At 36.2% G+C, this 19,230-nt stretch overlaps 1 protein-coding gene across 1 annotated transcript; it reads right to left on the bottom strand.

The window, feature by feature from the left end:
- Positions 1-6,672: 6,672 nt before the first annotated feature.
- LOC140755540 (uncharacterized) lies at positions 6,673-10,531 on the bottom strand. Its single transcript, XM_073090822.1, has 3 exons — positions 9,281-10,531; positions 8,814-9,023; positions 6,673-8,729 (listed from the first exon to the last, which is right to left on the bottom strand). Exons 1-3 carry the CDS (start codon positions 9,443-9,445, stop codon positions 6,855-6,857), a joined length of 2,250 nt encoding a protein of 749 aa, XP_072946923.1. The 5' UTR covers positions 9,446-10,531; the 3' UTR covers positions 6,673-6,854.
- Positions 10,532-19,230: the final 8,699 nt, after the last annotated feature.

The following is a 19,230-nucleotide window of genomic DNA, read 5'->3' as shown; positions in this document are numbered from 1 at the left end:
GTGAATTTAACCAAATTAATTTGATTGCCAACACGAGGCACTATATTTTCAGATGAGGTTGATGCTTGTGGATTTCCTTAGAGACTTGAGTTTTATCATGGATTTCCTGGCAACTGATTTTAATATTCGATATTCTGTAGTGTGTGTAGGACTCATAGTTATATAAGTTAGGTTAAGCTTAGTATTAAGACAGTAACAATAAAGACATCAAACAACGAAGACGCCTCTCAATACCATACGAGCCTGCTTTAACACTACATTCCTACTACTATTCCTCTAACCAACTAACCAACATAAAAAAGTGTGTAGTGTTAAAGCAGGCTCGTATGGTATTGAGAGGCGTCTTCGTTGTTTGATGTCTTTATTGTTACTGTCTTAATACTAAGCTTAACCTAACTTATATAACTATGAGTCCTACACACACTACACCTCCACGGGTTATTGAAAAAAAAAAATGAAAAACACGATTTAATTTTTTTTTTACATTACAAAATTTAGAAAAAAAACAGTAAGGATGGTGTAATATGCGTTAAGACTACTAACATAAACATTTCAAAGTTAAATAATATAAACTAATAAAAAGATAACAGATAATAGTATTTTTACGAACTAAATTATTATAATATAATATTATTATATACCTTAAATGTAGATCTTAGGTTACTAACTTAGTTATAAAAATCAAATCCGAAAAAAATATGTCATATTCATTATTACACAATTACGTTGCGCTGACGTTTTATGCGTTTTAGTTATATCAAGTATACATTTCTGTTTAGGCGCCAATAGTCAAATCCGAGTTAATATGTAGCTACTTATATCATTTCCAGTTATATAATTCATTTTCATAATTATCACAGTCTTTCTCCTTTCCTACGTTTATATTGTTCAATACAATTTTCTTACATCTTTATTACATTTTAACATCGTATTCATTTCATTTCACATTTTCCTTTACTCCTATAGTACGTACTAGAGTTCCTTTCCCTTAATTATTACATTATTTCATTCCCTCATTACTATTTCTCATTTCAGTGTTCCAACCACCATTTCTTTCACGTATACGACTCGCGTAACTACATGATCAAGAACATGGCATAAAGAGGGTTAAGTTCACTCTTCCTAAAGTATTAAACTCTTTCAAATCATTTCATTATTCTTTTATAAATCTCTACCTCTGGATTTCTTTCACACAGACGGCTCGCGTACAGTATGATCAAGATTTCTCAACACAATATATTCTTTCTTTCACTCACAGAATTCTGCTACTATTCCTCTCATAAAACCAACTTAAATAAAACTTATACAACACGCAATATTTCAAACGCATGTTAATACTCTCTTAATCCTCGGGGGATCAATCCCGATCGTTACCAAAAGTACTAACTTACGAATGGAATCCTTCCTAATTTCTCGTACTTACATTCTTGTCATAATTATTCAGTATCAATCAATATACTTTCAAAGATAATAATCATTTACATACAGTCATAGTTTTATAAACATGAACCTTTAACTTTTATAGACATTTATCATAAAAACATTAATAATACAAATTCAAATGAACAGAAAAAGCTAAATTCATAAAAATGTGATTATTAAAATAGACAAAGTAACACATTATTAAACAAGTGTGCATGTAAAACGAAACTGCATCGGCATTGCATCACTCTTGCAATCCGAAACTAACACATTCCATTCCCATAAAGGATGGGTAATAAGATTCGTAACAAACTATTTGCAAGTAAGCGTAATTAGAACGCGGATTGTCTGAAACTACTGTTACTATTTGGGTTTACTTATTACTTTACATCATTAACTTAATTATTTATCCAAAATGTATGAAATGTGGTATGTAAAACATTCACAATACAAAACAAATATTAAACTATGTAAATAATAACACAGTATCTAAATTGAAATAATTAATAGTCTAACTGAAGGTACAATAAATTATTTATATGATAAAAAAACAATAATTTTGCAACAATTAATTAAACTTTGACTAATATTTAACACATACACAAACAGAAAATTTGGTTCATATACTCATATTTAATTTATATATTACTACACAATTTACTTTCTTTTAATTTACATTTATGCTGTTTTGTTAGAGGTACCTGCTGTATATGTCTGTAACCAGTGTTGTCGTGTCCAGTTCTCTTGAGCCGATCTTTTACGCCAAGGATTCTCACAAGGGCTGGTCTTCGTCGGCAGTAAAATTACTCTGACCGGTGTCCATTGATGATGAAGAGTAGATCTTCTTTTGGTAGTCTTCTTGATGTTTGGTCTTCCTTTTAAGATGATCGAGGACCTCGAAGACATTTTTCTCTTTATTTTATGTTTTTCACGATCACGATGTTCAGTTAATCTATTTTTTGTCTTCTTCCATGACTTCATGACGGAACTTCTTTGTTCATCTTAGTTATTTTTCTCATTGTTTGATATAATTTTCTTCCACAAAAAAGAACTTCTTTCTTCATTTTGGTTTTTTTCTTTTCATTGTGATCTTCAATTTTTCTTAACTTTTTTTCCTTCTTCTATATCAGAAAACTTCTTTCATCTTCAAGCTTCATTTAAAATTTTTCTTCTTCGTTTCGAACGCCTCCCGGTGCGCGTGCAACGTGGCAGCGCCACACGCGCACCGGCCAGGCAGGGTCGCCATGTAGTGTTAAAGCAGGCTCGTATGGTATTGAGAGGCGTCTTCGTTGTTTGATGTCTTTATTGTTACTGTCTTAATACTAAGCTTAACCTAACTTATATAACTATGAGTCCTACACACACTACACCCCACACGCGCACCGGACTGGCAGGGTCGCCATGTAGTGTTAAAGCAGGCTCGTATGGTATTGAGAGGCGTCTTCGTTGTTTGATGTCTTTATTGTTACTGTCTTAATACTAAGCTTAACCTAACTTATATAACTATGAGTCCTACACACACTACAATTCTATTGTACAATTTCTTAAGGATTTTTAGATATTTAGCTTCGTTTAAAAAGCCATTTTTTTGCAATGTGGGTCAAGTATGGTGCTCTGGGTTAGAAGTTCGTTGTCTTCCAGATTTTCGAAAGGAATTTTTAAAAGATCTTGATACGTTTCTACCAGTAATTTCACTTCTGCCAATAAATTTCCACGTTCTATAAGGGCACATAGATGTTTTTACATTTGTTTGTAGAATAAAATTATTGACGAAACGGTCACTTGTTTCTCGGAACTGACAACATTTGACACGACGTCAAATATTTCCAATACTTCAACGCTTTGTTCAGCAATCTGCCATTCGTGGCTTGTTAATATTGGGAATGTATCGGGCTCAAATTCCTCCGCCGCATAAGATCGGTCCCCTAAAATTGTTCCCCTATTTATCGTTTAATCATGAAAAATGTGGAGTTCCAACGAGTTGGAGCATCTGAACTTTAATTTTAACACTGATAACCTAATTTTCTCTTGATTAGCTTTTAATTGAGCTTTCGTTGAGCTGTTGTATTGAGTTTATCGTAACTCTAATAAAAATATTAAGGAAAATTATAATAATATTTTATTCAATTATATCCATTTTTTCATAATGACAATCAATACATCCTTTGCCTGTAGACTCAGTATGTAACAGATATAATTTTAAAAGTCACGTCTGTTCAAAAGTTTAAGCACTCCTAATATTTTTTTTATTTTGCAGGGTTATTTAAAATTTTAATTATTCGGCTTGGATACTTTATTTTTTTGGGAATTATTATCTTACTCTGTCCTTTCAGTATAGTTAAAAAGAGACAGTGTCATCAAGAGTGAAGTTAGTACGATAGTATTTGTTACCAACATAATGACTTGATAACAAGGAATAGAATCGAGTTAACGCTAGCGAGTAAAATTAAGTCATGGTACGGTCTTTATCAGAAAGTATTCGAAGATAGTTTACATTTTATCGACTAGCGTAATTTATAGTGGCGTTTCGATGCCAACTCATGGTAGTGCTACTGGAGTAGATTACTATCGGCGATAATCGTACAACATCTAAAAACATTCTCACGGCAAATGATTACGAGATAGTAAAATTCATCACGCATTGAAAACTATTTCCTGTTTTCATTTTACTTTGTAACGGGTAGGTACTCGCGCTATGCCTTGTTTCTTGAGTTTCACCTTGACTACGATTCATGCAACTGGGTCGAAATATCAGCAATAAAAAAATTAAACACCGCATATCGTGAGTACCCGTTACATAATAAAATGTCTCAATTCCGCGATAATTTTAGTATGAAATCATAATTTCCTGTTGTAAGGTATCTTTATAAAGTTATTAATTAACAACAACACAATAAAGAGAAGTAGGATTTATTGGTACATTAGTAATACGTGGACTTTACATGGATTTTTATCAGCTGGTTTACGTGGACGAACAAGTTGTGGTGATGTGCTATGTCCATTTCGGTCTTTGTTTTCTTCTCGATGGAATTTACTGGTGAATGTGATTTCATAATCGGTGACAAGATCCTCACTTCCCTTATTAAATGTGAGAAAACTCAAAAAATATCTTCAGTATTTTCCTTTCTTGTCCACAAAAGTAATTCCTTTTGCTTCCATCAAGGGTATTGCATCATTACTTAAGTTCAGAAAGCGTTTAAGCGTTTATTTAAACTTTATCAGCAGAAGAGATTTATTCAACGACCAAGATTTTAAACCAAGTAAAGTCATAGAGCACAGACGGTCTACGGTACAGACAATATTGCAGATTAATACTGGCAGTTTACAGATAATAAATAACTTATTATTTTGATAAAAAACCAAGACCCCCACTTAACAAAATAAACGAATAAAGTAATATCTTATTTTTGAACGAACATGAAACAACAACAAACATAAAACTACAAGACACTTCTATACCTACATTTTCATAAAACAATTTGCACATGCGAATGACATGAAAAAAATAGGGTTATTTTTAGATTTAAATTTTTTTACTATGTTTACCTAAACTTTGACTATGTGCAGTGACGGTAGACATTAGGCATCCTAAACAACTTCGACTGGGGGAGTGGGAAGTGGGAGAATTTAAAAAAGTCTACTATGAAACGCAGTGCATTAATAAGGCAGAACAACCTCAAGGTCCTCAAATCTATAAATGTACTAATCTATACTCGTGCATCAGATTTTGCTTGCCCTAAGCATTTTGTTTTAAACTTGCAGACGGGAGGGGGAAAGATATTCATCCAGACGAAGGGCTAGATCGCGTAGCGTCTATTTTAGGTGCTACATGCACTGGCTTTTCTGTGGAGTTTGGTGGTGATAGGATGAATGAAACATACGTTGAGCTGGTCAGGTCAGCAAACAGCTCAAAACAGTAGTGTTGCGGTGTCGGCTGGTGGTGACTGTGTTTTAAATACATATGGTGGAAATATTACAGAAGAGTTTTAAGCTTCTTCTTTCAGTTTATTGTTTGTAGCATTGGTCGATTTTGATGGTATTACCTCGTACTAGGAAATTATATCGAGAAGGCGAATAATGCTATCTTTTACGAGTGCCTTGCCCTTCACCAGAAAAAAAAAATATAATTTTAAGTATTATATAAAATAATTTATTAATAGAATAGTACTTACGCTTTGTAGATTATCCATTTAAATTTGTTGTTGTGTATTCATAAAAATTCATAAAATTATTGAGTTCCAGCAATAAACAATGTTCTACGTGGACCCAGCCAAGAGGTGACCAACGACATATTATTCCATTAACCGAATTTCCTGGCCCGCCATATCATATACGTTGCATGATCAATATAACGCCTTCGGATTGCTTATCACTTTTTGTAACTAACGATTTATTGGAACTTATAGTTAACAATACAAATAAGTTTGCTTTAATTTAAATGTTATAACAAAAACACCTAATGCTACTAAATGTGCACGAATTCGTAAATGGGTACCCAACTAACCTTCATGAAATGAAAAAAAATTGGATTGATTTTGTTAATGGGCTTAGTACGGCTTCCCAGATTATCTGATTATTGGTCCAAAGATAATATCATTGGACATCCTTTTCCCCGTACTGTCATGTCGAGAAATCGCTTCGAAATAATACTACAAATGCTGCAATTTTTAGAAAATGATGACGATAATAGATCAGATGGACTGCACCGCGTTTGAACACTTTATGATTTTATGAATAGACAAGTTCAGGAAAATTTTTCACCAGTAGAAGGTTCATGTGCTTGAATTGCTTTCATAAAGTACTTTATTAATTTTTTTAGTATGGAAATAACTTTAGTATTAATAAAGGACAATGCCCATGAATGTATGGACCGCCGTCCAGAATTGCATCAAATTGAAACTTGTTGTGGACAATGTATAATTAACCAGTTACTATCCCCAATAATTATTTTTTAGATCAGCACCCGGGTTCTGAAGTTATTTGCCGAAATGTAACATAACCTCAAAATCGAAATTACCCGACTTATTGGTTAAGGTAGATCGTTTGATGAACGGTTTTAACTAATAGTAGGTACCCATAATGCAGTTCGATTAACATATTCTATTTACTTTTAATGGTAATAGGTAAGAAACCTAAAATAACCTAAGCATGTTGCTGCATAATGTAAAAAATATATGTAAACGTGAAAAATATATGTAAATACAAATAAACAACAGCTTAAAGAGATTCAGTGGAAAAAAAACACAAATGTTTTCATGGAATTGTTTTATTGGACCCAGTTACAGTTTTGGTACAACACACACAAGTACAACTGTTTCATTATAACACAATTAAAGATGATGATTTTATTCATCGTACTCACACTCATCGAAAAAATTATCTAAATATGGTGCTGGAGCATCAAAGTCATTAAAGCGAGCCCAACTTAGAAATCATACCACAGTCATTACGTGTGCGCAACAACCAACGGTTCGTTTACCAACGAGACAACTGCAATAGTAACCTACTATAGCATCTAGGGTGTTTGCTACAGCATCGTCTTTACTTAATAATAAATATGTGTAATATGTGCGACTGTTCACATGTCGGGATTTAATTCTACCTCTCAATAGATAGTTATTTAAACCCAAGACGAGAGGAACATCATCATCTAATTCATTATTAATTTCGACAGAATACATTCCAGATTGTCGCACATGTTCCCCGTAGTAGGAACGGGCCTGCTTCATTTGATAAGTACCTAGGGCCAACCTCTTTAAATCAGATATTGTGAGTCGTGGAAATCTATCTAAATGAGGATTGTTACTATCGATTGTTTGGAAGCATACTCTCCTTCTATTAATATTTTCTTGCTCTACATATGTTGCCAAATGGTTGACAAGTGAAAGTCTACTTTTAGCAATTGTAACATATTCTAAAGCCTCCGGTGGATTATCTATGACAATATGGAACTTATTTAATAAGGCACAAGAAATTCTAAAATCGTCCTTGAGGTGCATAGCAGCTCTATTATTAAAAACGTGACGAAATAATCTGAAATCTCTTTTTACCCTACCATTCACAACTTCTATAACCCAGCGACACATGGTTACTAAACGAGAACGGTTTGCCTGCTCGGTTGTTAATTGGCGCTCATTTTCAAGAAGAGACTCAGGCATATATGTGACAAATCCATGTCCTTGGAGTTCATTTATGACATCTCGAAAACCTTTATCAACAATAAAAACATCACCTCTTCTAAAAAATGATCTTAAACAAGATTCCTCATTTCTTAAGTTTAGACTAGTTATTGATGCATCATTACTAGTGGCTTTGTATGGACCCAGACATTCTACAATGTAACCATCACAACACACTATCATAAATGGTTTCACTAAATTGTCTAGTTTTTGGAGACTATATGTTTCCTTTTGAAATAAATAATTAGAACTACTTTGGAGAAATACATAAGTAGCATCACAAATTACTATTGCAGGTTTAATATGTGGTGGCATTTCAGGGTTACCAAAAATTCCTTCAGGAATAATCCTATTTCTAAAAGCAACATCTTCTACAGTCATATGATTGAATCCCAAATACAAGGGGACAAAATTATTTACTAAACAATTTCTGACATTTGTCATCAATCGTTCTAATGTAGACCGTGGTTTTTTAAAAAGAGTGGCCAATCTTTCATTGCTGTCACCAGTTCGCAGCTTGACTAGATAAATACACAAAGCTATGATAGCATTTGGTACTTCTTCTGCTAGATTTGGCACACAGTTTAATAATTCATGAAACTGACCCGAGTTCATACCCAGCCAATAATTGCATAAATGAGTCGGCATCGTTGAAATATTAGAAAAATCTAATGTATGACTGTTTGCTCGTTGCATCATATTTAAAATATTGTCAAATTGCCTACCAGTGAAATCTCTTAACTGGGAGGTTAATTCATGCCAAGGACCATTATCTAGGTGGTGCTGGCAGACACGCGCACCAGCTGGGACATAGAACTTATTTTTATATAGTAATAGTTCCTTTAAAGAAGATGGTATAAGTAGTCGTTCAGGTTCAAAACAATTCACAAAAATACAGTGACCAGATGTATTAGCAGCACGTCTATATACTGATGATGTGACTTTTGGTGTAACTTCTGGTACTATATGTGGTCTCAGTGGTGGAAGAGGAGGTGGATCTGGAATACTATTTCCACTCAGCACAAGATCTTCCAGGTGAGGGCGATTGGAGTCATGCTGCTGTTGCCGTTGCACTTCTCTTGTAGCTGACCTCCAACAAGCAGCACACACACGTGTCATTCTTGAAACCTAAAATGTATATAATGTATAAATACAATAATAAGTATTATTTCAAGCTGCATAAGCATATTGTTAATGAGTTGAATTATTTACCAGATGTAGCGGAACCAATCTCAGTAAAATGTTCCTTTCTTGACGATCTTGTACAGAGTATGTCCTACGTGCTCTTAAAATAGAATTTCCACAAGGAAAGCAGACACTCCTATGTCCAAAGGCAGGCAAAGTTAAAACTGTTTCTCTTGTGTTTGCTTGATTTGTGAGAAGTTCAGAACACTCAGTACAAATAATGCTTCCTGGGGACAGCTGATATAAAAAAATATATTTCACAATCTGTTACTTATTTGGAACTATTCTGTATAAAATAATAATTAGCTTAGTACCTGTTACGCGAGGTATTTTTTGGATACCATAATACATAAGATACGCTAAGGGGCCATCCCTTCTTTTTAAAAATAATACATACTTCATATTTTTCCTCATTCAGGAATTAATAGAAAGAAAAAATAGAATGTGTCAGGTAGGTGATGCCCGTTCATAAGAGTCAAATAAATTAAGCTCACCTGTGTAGGAGTTATCCATGACTGCAATATGTTGATTATTGAACTAGGCGCTTGTTCCAAAGGATGCCTTCGTTGGTTTCTAGGTATCAAAAAAGAACAATTGATACACCGGTTCCGCCGGTCGAATGTTCTTATCAGCGACACCTCACTCAATGTGTTTGACATTTTTAGGGTATATTCAATTCAACAAGAAGTACACGTTCCCAATAATATAAATGAGCACAGTACTTTACAGTTTATTTCGGTGGAGAGTAAAACTCGATCGACACAACAAAATAGACAATGGCGGCCGGGCACCGATAATGTCATATTGCGCAAGTAGGGATGCAACGATACATCGATGTTTTAAAACATCGAAGTTCGTTCATAAACATCGATGTTAAAACAACATCGATGTTTTAATGTTTATAAATTGTTTGTTTTATGTGTTGTATGTTATGTTTTAACATCGATGTAAAATAACAAGAAAATATAAATATATCGTTCATTACGAACGATGTTCTATTGCAGCGCCATCTCTGTGTAAGCATCCATACTCTTAAGTCACTCGCATGCCTTCGAAATGAAATAAAATAATTTATTATAAAAATAAAGATTTTTATTATTGCAAATGCATTTGAAATTATTCTTACGAGAACCAATCAACAACACGCGATTTGACCATTGCAATACGAAAAATCGATTAAAGCAAAAATTGGGTACCCTTGCCATCAAATTGTCACTTTATAAACAATTATCGATTGTAATGAAATTATTTGCTTAGTCACAACACTAATGGAACTTATTGAATTCAGGGTTTAAAATCCGCCATAGGGATGGCGATTCTTTCCGAAAAAGATCGATTCTTGAATCGATTCGAAAAAAAAAAAGGTCATCAGGAGCAAACAAGTACCTATCCGTCAGCAAAAAATGTCTATAACACATTAACCAACTTCGAAAAGATCGACTTTCGATTTTCTAGGGTGAAGGATCGATTCACTGAATCGATCCATTACAGCAGATCGATTAAAATAATCGATTTTTTGGGCCCAAAAGATCGATTCTTCGATTAATCGATCTCAGATCGCATCCCTAATCCACCATTTAATTTTTTAAGAACAACAATCAACATATCGTCTTATTTTATCTTAAATGGAATCCCCTGTTCAAAACAAAAATTCTGATGGACAAACGACGTAAAAAAAACAATAAATAATTTTAATATTACTTTCATTTTGACGCAGAAGAAAAACCAGTACCAAGAATGGGCATTCTCCTTTAGTATGGAATAAAGATTGGTACTCATTACTTAGATATTCTCTGCCATTATCAGTGCGTAGAGTCTTTATCGATAGATTAAGTTGTTTTTCAACTATGGCTTTATATTCTTTGAATTTCTCAAAAACATCTGACTTATTCTTTATTAAATAAACACATACTTTCCTGGAGAAGTGATCGATGAAGGTAACAAAATAATGTGCACCTCCCAGTGATTGGACCTCCATGGGGCCACAGACATCTGAGTGTATGAGTTCTAGCAATTCTTTTGCTCTGTTACCTTCAGAAGGAAAAGGATTTCTCGACTGCTTTCCTTCCAAACATGAAATGCACACAACTTTGTCTTTGTTTTCAATTTTTCCCCCTGTACTTTCTGATAGTTTATTTAGGTCTTCAAAGTTCAAATGTGCCATCCTCTGATGCCATAAGTAAGCATCATTACTTTTAATCGTAGACATGTATGCTAGAACATTGCATTGTATTGAGCCGGTACATATTATTTATCAGTTTTGCTTCTGCCACTTGTTTATGAACATCTAAGTCGTCAAACCTTTGTACTCATATAATATAATGAGTTCCAGCGTGTGGGCACTTCTTATTTTAGGCGTTTCGGAATACAGTTCGGATCCTCATTTATTTGAGATTTTAAAAGTTTAGATTGTGCCGTTGAGCTTGTTTTAAAATGTCGCACAATATTTTTTATTTTTACTAGCGTGGAGTTTTCTCCGGACTGAAAATCGTTTAAAGTATTTTGTAAAATTAAATTTAATGTGTGTGCATAGCACCCATAATGATTCCATCCAATATCAATATCGCTCAGCTAACGTTGGGCGCGTTGTCACCACACTGTCACCACAAAATTAATATTATTTTTGATGTTCCATTCATCTGCTATTTCCAGTAACGCCGCCTGAATATTTACACTTGAATGCGTTGCGGGGAAGCTGCGACATTCGAGAAGAATAGATTTTATCGCAAAGTCATCATTGACATAGTGCGCCGTTACTGCCAAATAAGATTCGTTTGCGCGTATATATTTTCACCTCCAGATTCTGCGCAAGAAGACAATTGAGAGACAATTAATCCCTTTGTTTTAGTGTATAGCGCTGGAATAATCACGTTCGATATAGTCTTCCGTGTAGGAAGATTGTATCTCGGAATCCAACGTGCGAAATTCCGAAATGACTCCTCCTCTATCAATGAAAACGGTTGATATCCATCAATAAAAAGGCGGAGCAGGTCTTGGTCAATTTGCTCTTTCTGCTGTTTCGAATTTTTTTTATTGATCCGTATCTGTCTATTCTCTGTTGATTGAGTCTAAAGTTTGCATGACTAGTCGTAGCCACCGTTGACGCTGCTTCAGACTGTAGTTGTACAGCTAGTATCGTTGATGGAATAGTCCATTGTTGTTCTTGTTGTAAGTTCGTGGGTTGTGCTGTTCAAACTTCAGTTGTTGCGTTGTTGTTGTTGTTCTTCAGTGTTGGTGTTTGTTGCTGCTGCTGAATTATCGTTACACGCCTATATGCATCAATATGCTTCTTCTTTAAGCGCGACTTGAGGTTTCCTGTCGATGCTTTGTAACTGTATATGTTACTACTTAGTGTACATCTAGCTGTTTTAGCCACAATGTCTGTTTTAACAAATATCTTCCACAACGAACTGATATTTACGCGGGACATTTTTAATAACTATATTTATATATATTTGCATGTAACTTATCAGATATTGCACCAATCACTTAAATTGTTATTATATAAGAAACTTAAACAAACTAATAAAACAAATTTAACTACTTTCATTAACTACCTAATTAGACGAATATATTCATGCGCGTAACGTTTCCACGACTCGCTCCTCGTTAACGAGCTCGCCCATACATCTCCTAGCAGCGCGTCTAGCGGAATTTGTTGGAACTAAAATATGGCATTATGAGTTTTATAATTATTTTCATTCGAGCTCGGACTCGCTTGACCGAGGAAGGTGAGCTCGTAAACGGTCGATAAAGGTGGTATGTTAGTATAAGTTGCGCATTTGACATTTCTTACAATGTAAAGTGGCGTAATTTTGAAATCGGTCAACGAGTTGCCACTCACCGGATTTTATTCTGCGAGTTGTGGTGTCGTGAACTCGTGTAAATAATTAATTTCAAGATAAGATGGCGATGTTTGCTGCAAAATATTTTTTTAGTCTGAGGTCTCGAGGAGGCTGAGGAAGCAGATCGACGGATGCGTTGCTTCAAATATCGTCGTTCTCGCAGAGATCCACAAAACGAATCCGATGTCTAACAATACGAAACGAATCCGATGTCTAACAATAAAAATGAAAACTTATGAAATTACAGCCATTAAAAAAATATTCTAACGTGGTCGAACAGATTTTGGTGGTGAACTTAATTTATGCAGTGTCCATTTCGGTCGCTTGCTTTTAGGTGGACTGTCGATTGATTTTAATGGTGAAGGTGTTTCTGACATCGGTGACAATCTCTTCTGGTCTCTTACATATGTGAGGAAACTGGATAAATTTTCTTCACTAACTTCCTCCTTGTTCTCCACAAAACTTATTGCTTTCGCTGCTTTCAATGGTATGACTTCATTGCTTAGGTTCGGAAAATTATGGGTTGTTTCAGGTTCGTCAATAAAATACCAACCACGTTGGCCCAGATTTAAAACAATCCCTGATTTATCTAAACAATCTATTCCCAACAGTGTCCGGTTGTCTTTCTCTTCAGGTATGGCGGAGAAAGTGTCTGGTAATATGCGTCCCCCAATAATAATATCTACAGTTGCTGGTAAAGGATCAAAACTCTCTGTAGTGCCATCAGCCAGTTTTATTTCTGTTGGCAAGGCAGTAAAATTTTGTTCCCTTCCTTATAATCGTTTTATACAACTGTGTACTAGCAATACTGGTTCGGGCGGCAGTATCAATGTAAGCATACCCCTTTTCACCCTTTACCGATATTTCAATGGTAGGAACTTTTATATTAGCTTGCATCGTATTTTAATTGTATAAAAATATACTGGTTTTGGTGGCGTCTCTTTGTTCTTGATTCCTGGAGCTCCATATCCATAACAAGAAATCTTCGGCGTGTCTTTTAATACTACTTTACTTGTTACTTGCTGCGGATGGTCTTACGACATACGTCAACTGTATGCCCTTTCTTCCCACAGAAGGTACATCTTCTTACCTTAGTAATAGGTTTTTCTTTCCGGTCTCCTGCTTCCTTAATAATAGATTCTAAGTGTCGACCGCGTTCAAGGAGTTCCGCAAAGGTTTTAATTTCGGTGCGTGGTATCTCCTTCTTGTATGATACATTCAGTAAGCCGTACACTAAATCTAACTGTTCTTCCTCTTTGTGTCTTTTAGCAGGAAGTTTAGACATTAACACACGCTTCTCAGAAAGAAAATCATCAATGGTTTCCTTGGTTTGCTTTGTTGCATACAATTCCATATAAATTTCATAGGCCTACATTTTAGGCGCAAAGGCACTTCTGATAGAGTCTAAGGCTTGACTCCACTTTTTTATTTCTGACTTAATACCACTCCACCAGGTAGCAGCTTCTCCAACAAGTAGTAGGGTTAGACCTTCTGAGGCGTCTTCGTCCGTAATATTTTCCAGCTTCTTATATATAGATACGCTCGCAATAAACTCCTCTACTTTATAGTGGTTTCTTTCGCCGTCGTATTTTGTAGAACAATGTGCAAAGCTTTTATTGTTCCTTGCAAACTCGCAGGATTCTGACAGTTTGTTCAACAAGGTAGTAAATTGTTCTTGTGTTATTATCATAAAGTCCGGTTTCTCGTCTGTCTTCTTGAGGGTAGATTTAAGTTATGCGTAAATTGCATACGCGTATAGCTTCGGTTGGTGTCAAATAGATTGATGCCAGTAGATTTACGTTGGGCGCCAAATATGATGACGTGTGATGAGAAAAACGACAGATAGATGACTAAGAACTAGGTTTATTCATACTTGTACATAAAACATACAGAATTGATTCCCTAGTTATTGCTCTCTTTGAGAGGTGCTACCGCTCAAGTCAAGCGCTGCTTAGCTAATGAAATATCCTATGAATGGTCCTGGGATGGACTGCGGGGCTATTGCATCTCTTGATCTCCGAGCTGGCTTTCCGTGACGCACTCGTTGCCATCTAACTAACGAATTAATCTCGGCAAGCGGCGCGCGCTATTTATATCATTTTATGTCGCCGCTGTGTGCGTTCGGTGCTTAGACTCGTCCCACCATCTTCTCATCGTAATTGTCGATGTGTGCGTGTGCGTTCGTAAGACGATAGTACGACGTTCTGTTACACTTATTAATATATATTTTTAAAATATCAATTAATTGCGCCACAAGAGTCTGCAATTGTGCCGCGTCTGATCGCCGTTCTTTTAGTTCTGCCTGTCGCGCCCTCTCTCGTTGCCGAATGAATTCCAATGCAATTGTCTGCCAATTACTCATTTCCTCTCTCCGTTGCTCCCGCTCCGCTTGACGCTCATCCAGCTCCCTGTCCCGCAGGCGCATGTGCTCAGCGGCAATCTCGTTGATCTAAATACTCTAATTGCGCCGACGCTTCTTCCAACCTAGATTGCCAGACACGCGACGGCGTCGAGAAGTGTCGAGCAATGGAGTCGGACGCCGTTGACGCGAGACAGAGCCGCGCCTGAACAATCGACGTCTTCTTGTGGCTGCGGGTGGCGACTCTACTGTGGGTGTAGGGGTGGGAGTTGGCTGCCTTACGGGCCCAGGACTGTCAGCACGCGAAGCAGCAATGGGAGGCGTGAGGTCCGGTATAAGTCATTCCACTGAAAATATGATTATTATTATATGTATGTAATTCATATTCATATTTCTTTATTTGCCAAAATAAGGTACAAAAGTTCTTAAAATTATTTACAATTCTCGAATCCTGCCTTGCCAGCATGCAAATTTACAGTCAGTTATATAATACATATTATTAACGTTACATTTTAATATTGAAAAAAGTCATCACCTTATATAAATTAAATTCTAATAATAGCAATGTCAAAAATTGATAAATATATTTAGTAAACACAACATAATATGTCGATATTTTTTTCCCATTTGCCCATCCCTAGCCCCCCCGACCAGAGAGACTGATGACCTGCAGCGGACGGCGGTAACCGCTGGTGTCAGACGGCTCAAGACCGGTCGAAGTGGCGCAGATTAGGGGAGGCCTATGTCCAGCAGTGGACTCGTAAAGGCTGATGGATGGATCGAAAATAATATAGGCACTACGAACATAATCACTTATGTAGTAGTTAGTTTTGAAAACTTTCGAAAATTTTCAATCCCTATTTTAATATTTTTTTTGCAGTTCCTCGCAATGGTATATGTAGTACATGTGAAAATTTTAAAACAGATATTCAATCTGCTGAAATTCATGAACATAAGGAAATAGTTGTAAGTTTAAAAACTGTACGTGAATTTCACTTGCGCAGCGCCGACGTATTTTGAAGATATTTTGACCAATTTCTTATATTTTGAAAAAAATCTGCCAATTTCAAATTTTAAAGCACCTTCATAATAAGACTAAAGTCGTGATAGGTAAGTAGCTACCGCCGCCCATGGACATCTGTAATCAACTAAAAATAAGATTAGTTGGGATGCGCCGCTACCAATTTGGACTAAGCTGGAATGCCTCGAAAAAATATGTCTTCCTTACCACATCAGATCACAGCAGCGCTTAATACTGCTGGTATTAGGTAGAAATAGGTGGGGCGGCTGTGCCGTAGGAGTCGAACCACAAAGGGTTCTAAAGTGACACAAAAAGTGGCGACTATCTATAGCGAGCAAGAAAATGCTGAATATTATACTAAATGGTTGGAATAAACTTTTTATTAGTAAAATTCTAGAAAATAAATCGTTTTATATTAGATTGGGAAGCTGCTTCAAAAATACAGTCCAATGGAGTATAAGTTTCATTTCTCAGAAAAAAGCCTCATTCCTGGAAATTTGACTTTCCCACAACAAAAGATGTAGGGACCATTTACATATTGGACGTGGCATGTATATTGCCGTCATCAAAACCTGCTTTGACAGCAAGCACAGCCCACATATTTAGCTTGAAGACCTATCTATGTATAATGTTGGATATTTTAATTATTTTGATAAAGTTTATCTTTAAACGCGTATTGCTTAAAGCGAGGATCTAAATACGTGCACAATGCAATCGCTTGATTGTGCTCGATGTCCTTGAACCTTTTACACAACCTATTATTCAAGGTACTTATTAAATGTTTAACAGGGCCTTAATATTCTTGTTTTATTAGATGTGTGTAAACATTAATTAAGCCCTGCGTAACGAGTAGCCGTGAGGTATTTTTCGGTTCTCATCATCTCCGTGACAAGGTTTTAAAACTTCGATCAGTAGATCGATGCAACGCCATTCTTCTAGTGGTATGATGGGGAGATTTGCACTTAAATTGGGAATGATTGCACGTAATGCTTCCTGAAGCTCGGAGAAACGCTGCAGCATTAGAAACTGAGTTCCAACTAGTTGGAACAGATGTCGTTACTGTTTTGGCCATATTCTGTGGTATATTTTGGCCGTTAATTTGGTATTTTTATAATTTATCATTTGCTAATCTACTCCGTTTAAAATGAGCCACGGTTTTTTTTAACCTTACAAATTGTGGACTCTATTTCAGAGACGGCCAATCCTTCCTGCACTATTAAATTTAATTTGTGAACATAGCTCCCAAAATGATCCCATTCTAGCATTGTTGCCGCGTGCGCCATATTTGTGGTATTATCTGTCACTAAATATTTTTTTTTTTGAATCTGCGATGTTTTCGATTTTGTTGTAGTAATAATATAGCAGTGCTAAGAACCTCGTGTGCAGTGCTAAGAACCTCGTGTGCAGTGCTAAGAACCTCATGTCGCAGTGCTAAGAACCTCGTGTTTGAGTCGCTTGGGATGAGCGACCGGATGCCTTCCCGCAGGAAGGACGAAAAAGGAGAGAAAGGACTCCAGGACATAATAAATATCCTGAAGGTGACTGATCCCGATGACATACCAGCTTTCGTGGCAAAGAACATCCACAAGCTGCCGCCCGTCACGTTCGACCATGTGGATGTAACCAGGCTGTTAAAAGACATCACAACGTTGAAGACAAGCCTGGCAGAAGTAGTGCTGAAGTTAGAAGCCTCGCAAGATACCATCAGCGACCTACGGGCTGAAATTGCTACATTACGCAATACTGTGACAGTAAGTAGGTCGCCAGAGGTTAATAACGTCAACACGCGTCGTGGGGCATGTAACACCTCGTCAGCAAGTTTCGAGTCTGCGAAACTTGACACGACCCCGACCGCTGCGCCCGCATGTGGTGACACGTGCATCACCCGCCCCGCACCTCCCCCCGCCGAGGTGTCGCCGTGCGTCGTCATGTCCACGCCTCAACGTGACTACGCTGCAGCTGCCTCCCGCCAGCTTCCCGGGAAGCGGAAGACAACGAGGCCAGAGAGGGAAAGCGGGAACCCCCGCATCGAACCCCCTCGCAGTGTGGTCAGTGTTGGCAACCGTACGATAATTATCGTACATGTACGATAATTTGGTACCACCGTACGATGTACGATTGCGAGTCATTATCGTACGCAAATGTACGATAATTTTGGATAATCCTATTTTTTTTTTTTTTAACAAAACACAGTGGCGATATTTCCGGTGTTTTCCTCTTTGTCTGGATTGGCTGATTACACCGGAATTATCGAGCAGCTCTAGTTGGGCCAAACCACAGACCTATATCTAAATAGATGACACATGTACCTTCATTTGTATGAAAACCAAGCGTGCCACTTTTATCCGATCGACTGACACTTGTCAAGAAAGATTTAGAGATGTGCATTGTTAATTCTCCGTCAGAGAGAAAATCGTTTCAAAAGTCGATTCGGTTCTGCTATAAAAATCGATTTTGAAATCGAAAAATCGAAGATAGATTTTCGAGAAATCGATCGTCTAGATTTATTTTACTAGTGCTCTGCGAATGTTTTGGTAAAAAAGTCGCCGAATCATCATTATCAAAATCTACCGTGTCGTCCATAAATTTATTCAACAAAATAAAACAAGATGTCTACGGAAAAAAGATTTAATACAAAATAAATATTGCTTAAACATTTATTAAATTCTGGTGTTAAAATAGTCTCAGCATGGGGCCAACTGAAGTCCTTCGACTTCAGTAGACCCCGTGTATATGCCGTATTATAAATGGATAATAGACCTAGAAAAACTTATATTGCTTCATTTTTTAACATAAGAACAAATACATAAAATGATAAATAAAAACACTTGCTACATCAAGGTAGCTTACACTGTTTTATATACATAGTTCTCATAGAAAGTTGCAAAAATATCGTTATTTGATTATGGCGATTGTGCGTAGGCGCACTCGCAATCGCAATGGAAACCTGTAAATTTAATGGTAAATATTAAAAAAAGAACAAAAAACATTAACATGATTAGAATAAAAAGAATATGTTACAAAATATTTATTAAGACAACATTATTATTCATCCATTTCGAAAATCGATTAAATAATCGAGAACAAGAAACTGGCATGTACAACCCCAAGTACTCATTTCGAAATAACCAATGACAATCATCTTTAAGTAACAAGAGGAAATATCGATCGTTTTACTTTTCATTGCGTGTTTTAATACAGAAGCTTTACAACTTTGTA

This window comes from Epargyreus clarus, unplaced genomic scaffold (genome assembly GCF_041222505.1).
Source record: "Epargyreus clarus isolate Ecla_fem2 unplaced genomic scaffold, WU_Ecla_fem_2.2 ptg000033l, whole genome shotgun sequence".
Lineage (NCBI taxonomy): Eukaryota > Metazoa > Arthropoda > Insecta > Lepidoptera > Hesperiidae > Epargyreus > Epargyreus clarus.
This window is presented reverse-complemented; position numbering and strand designations above follow the sequence as displayed.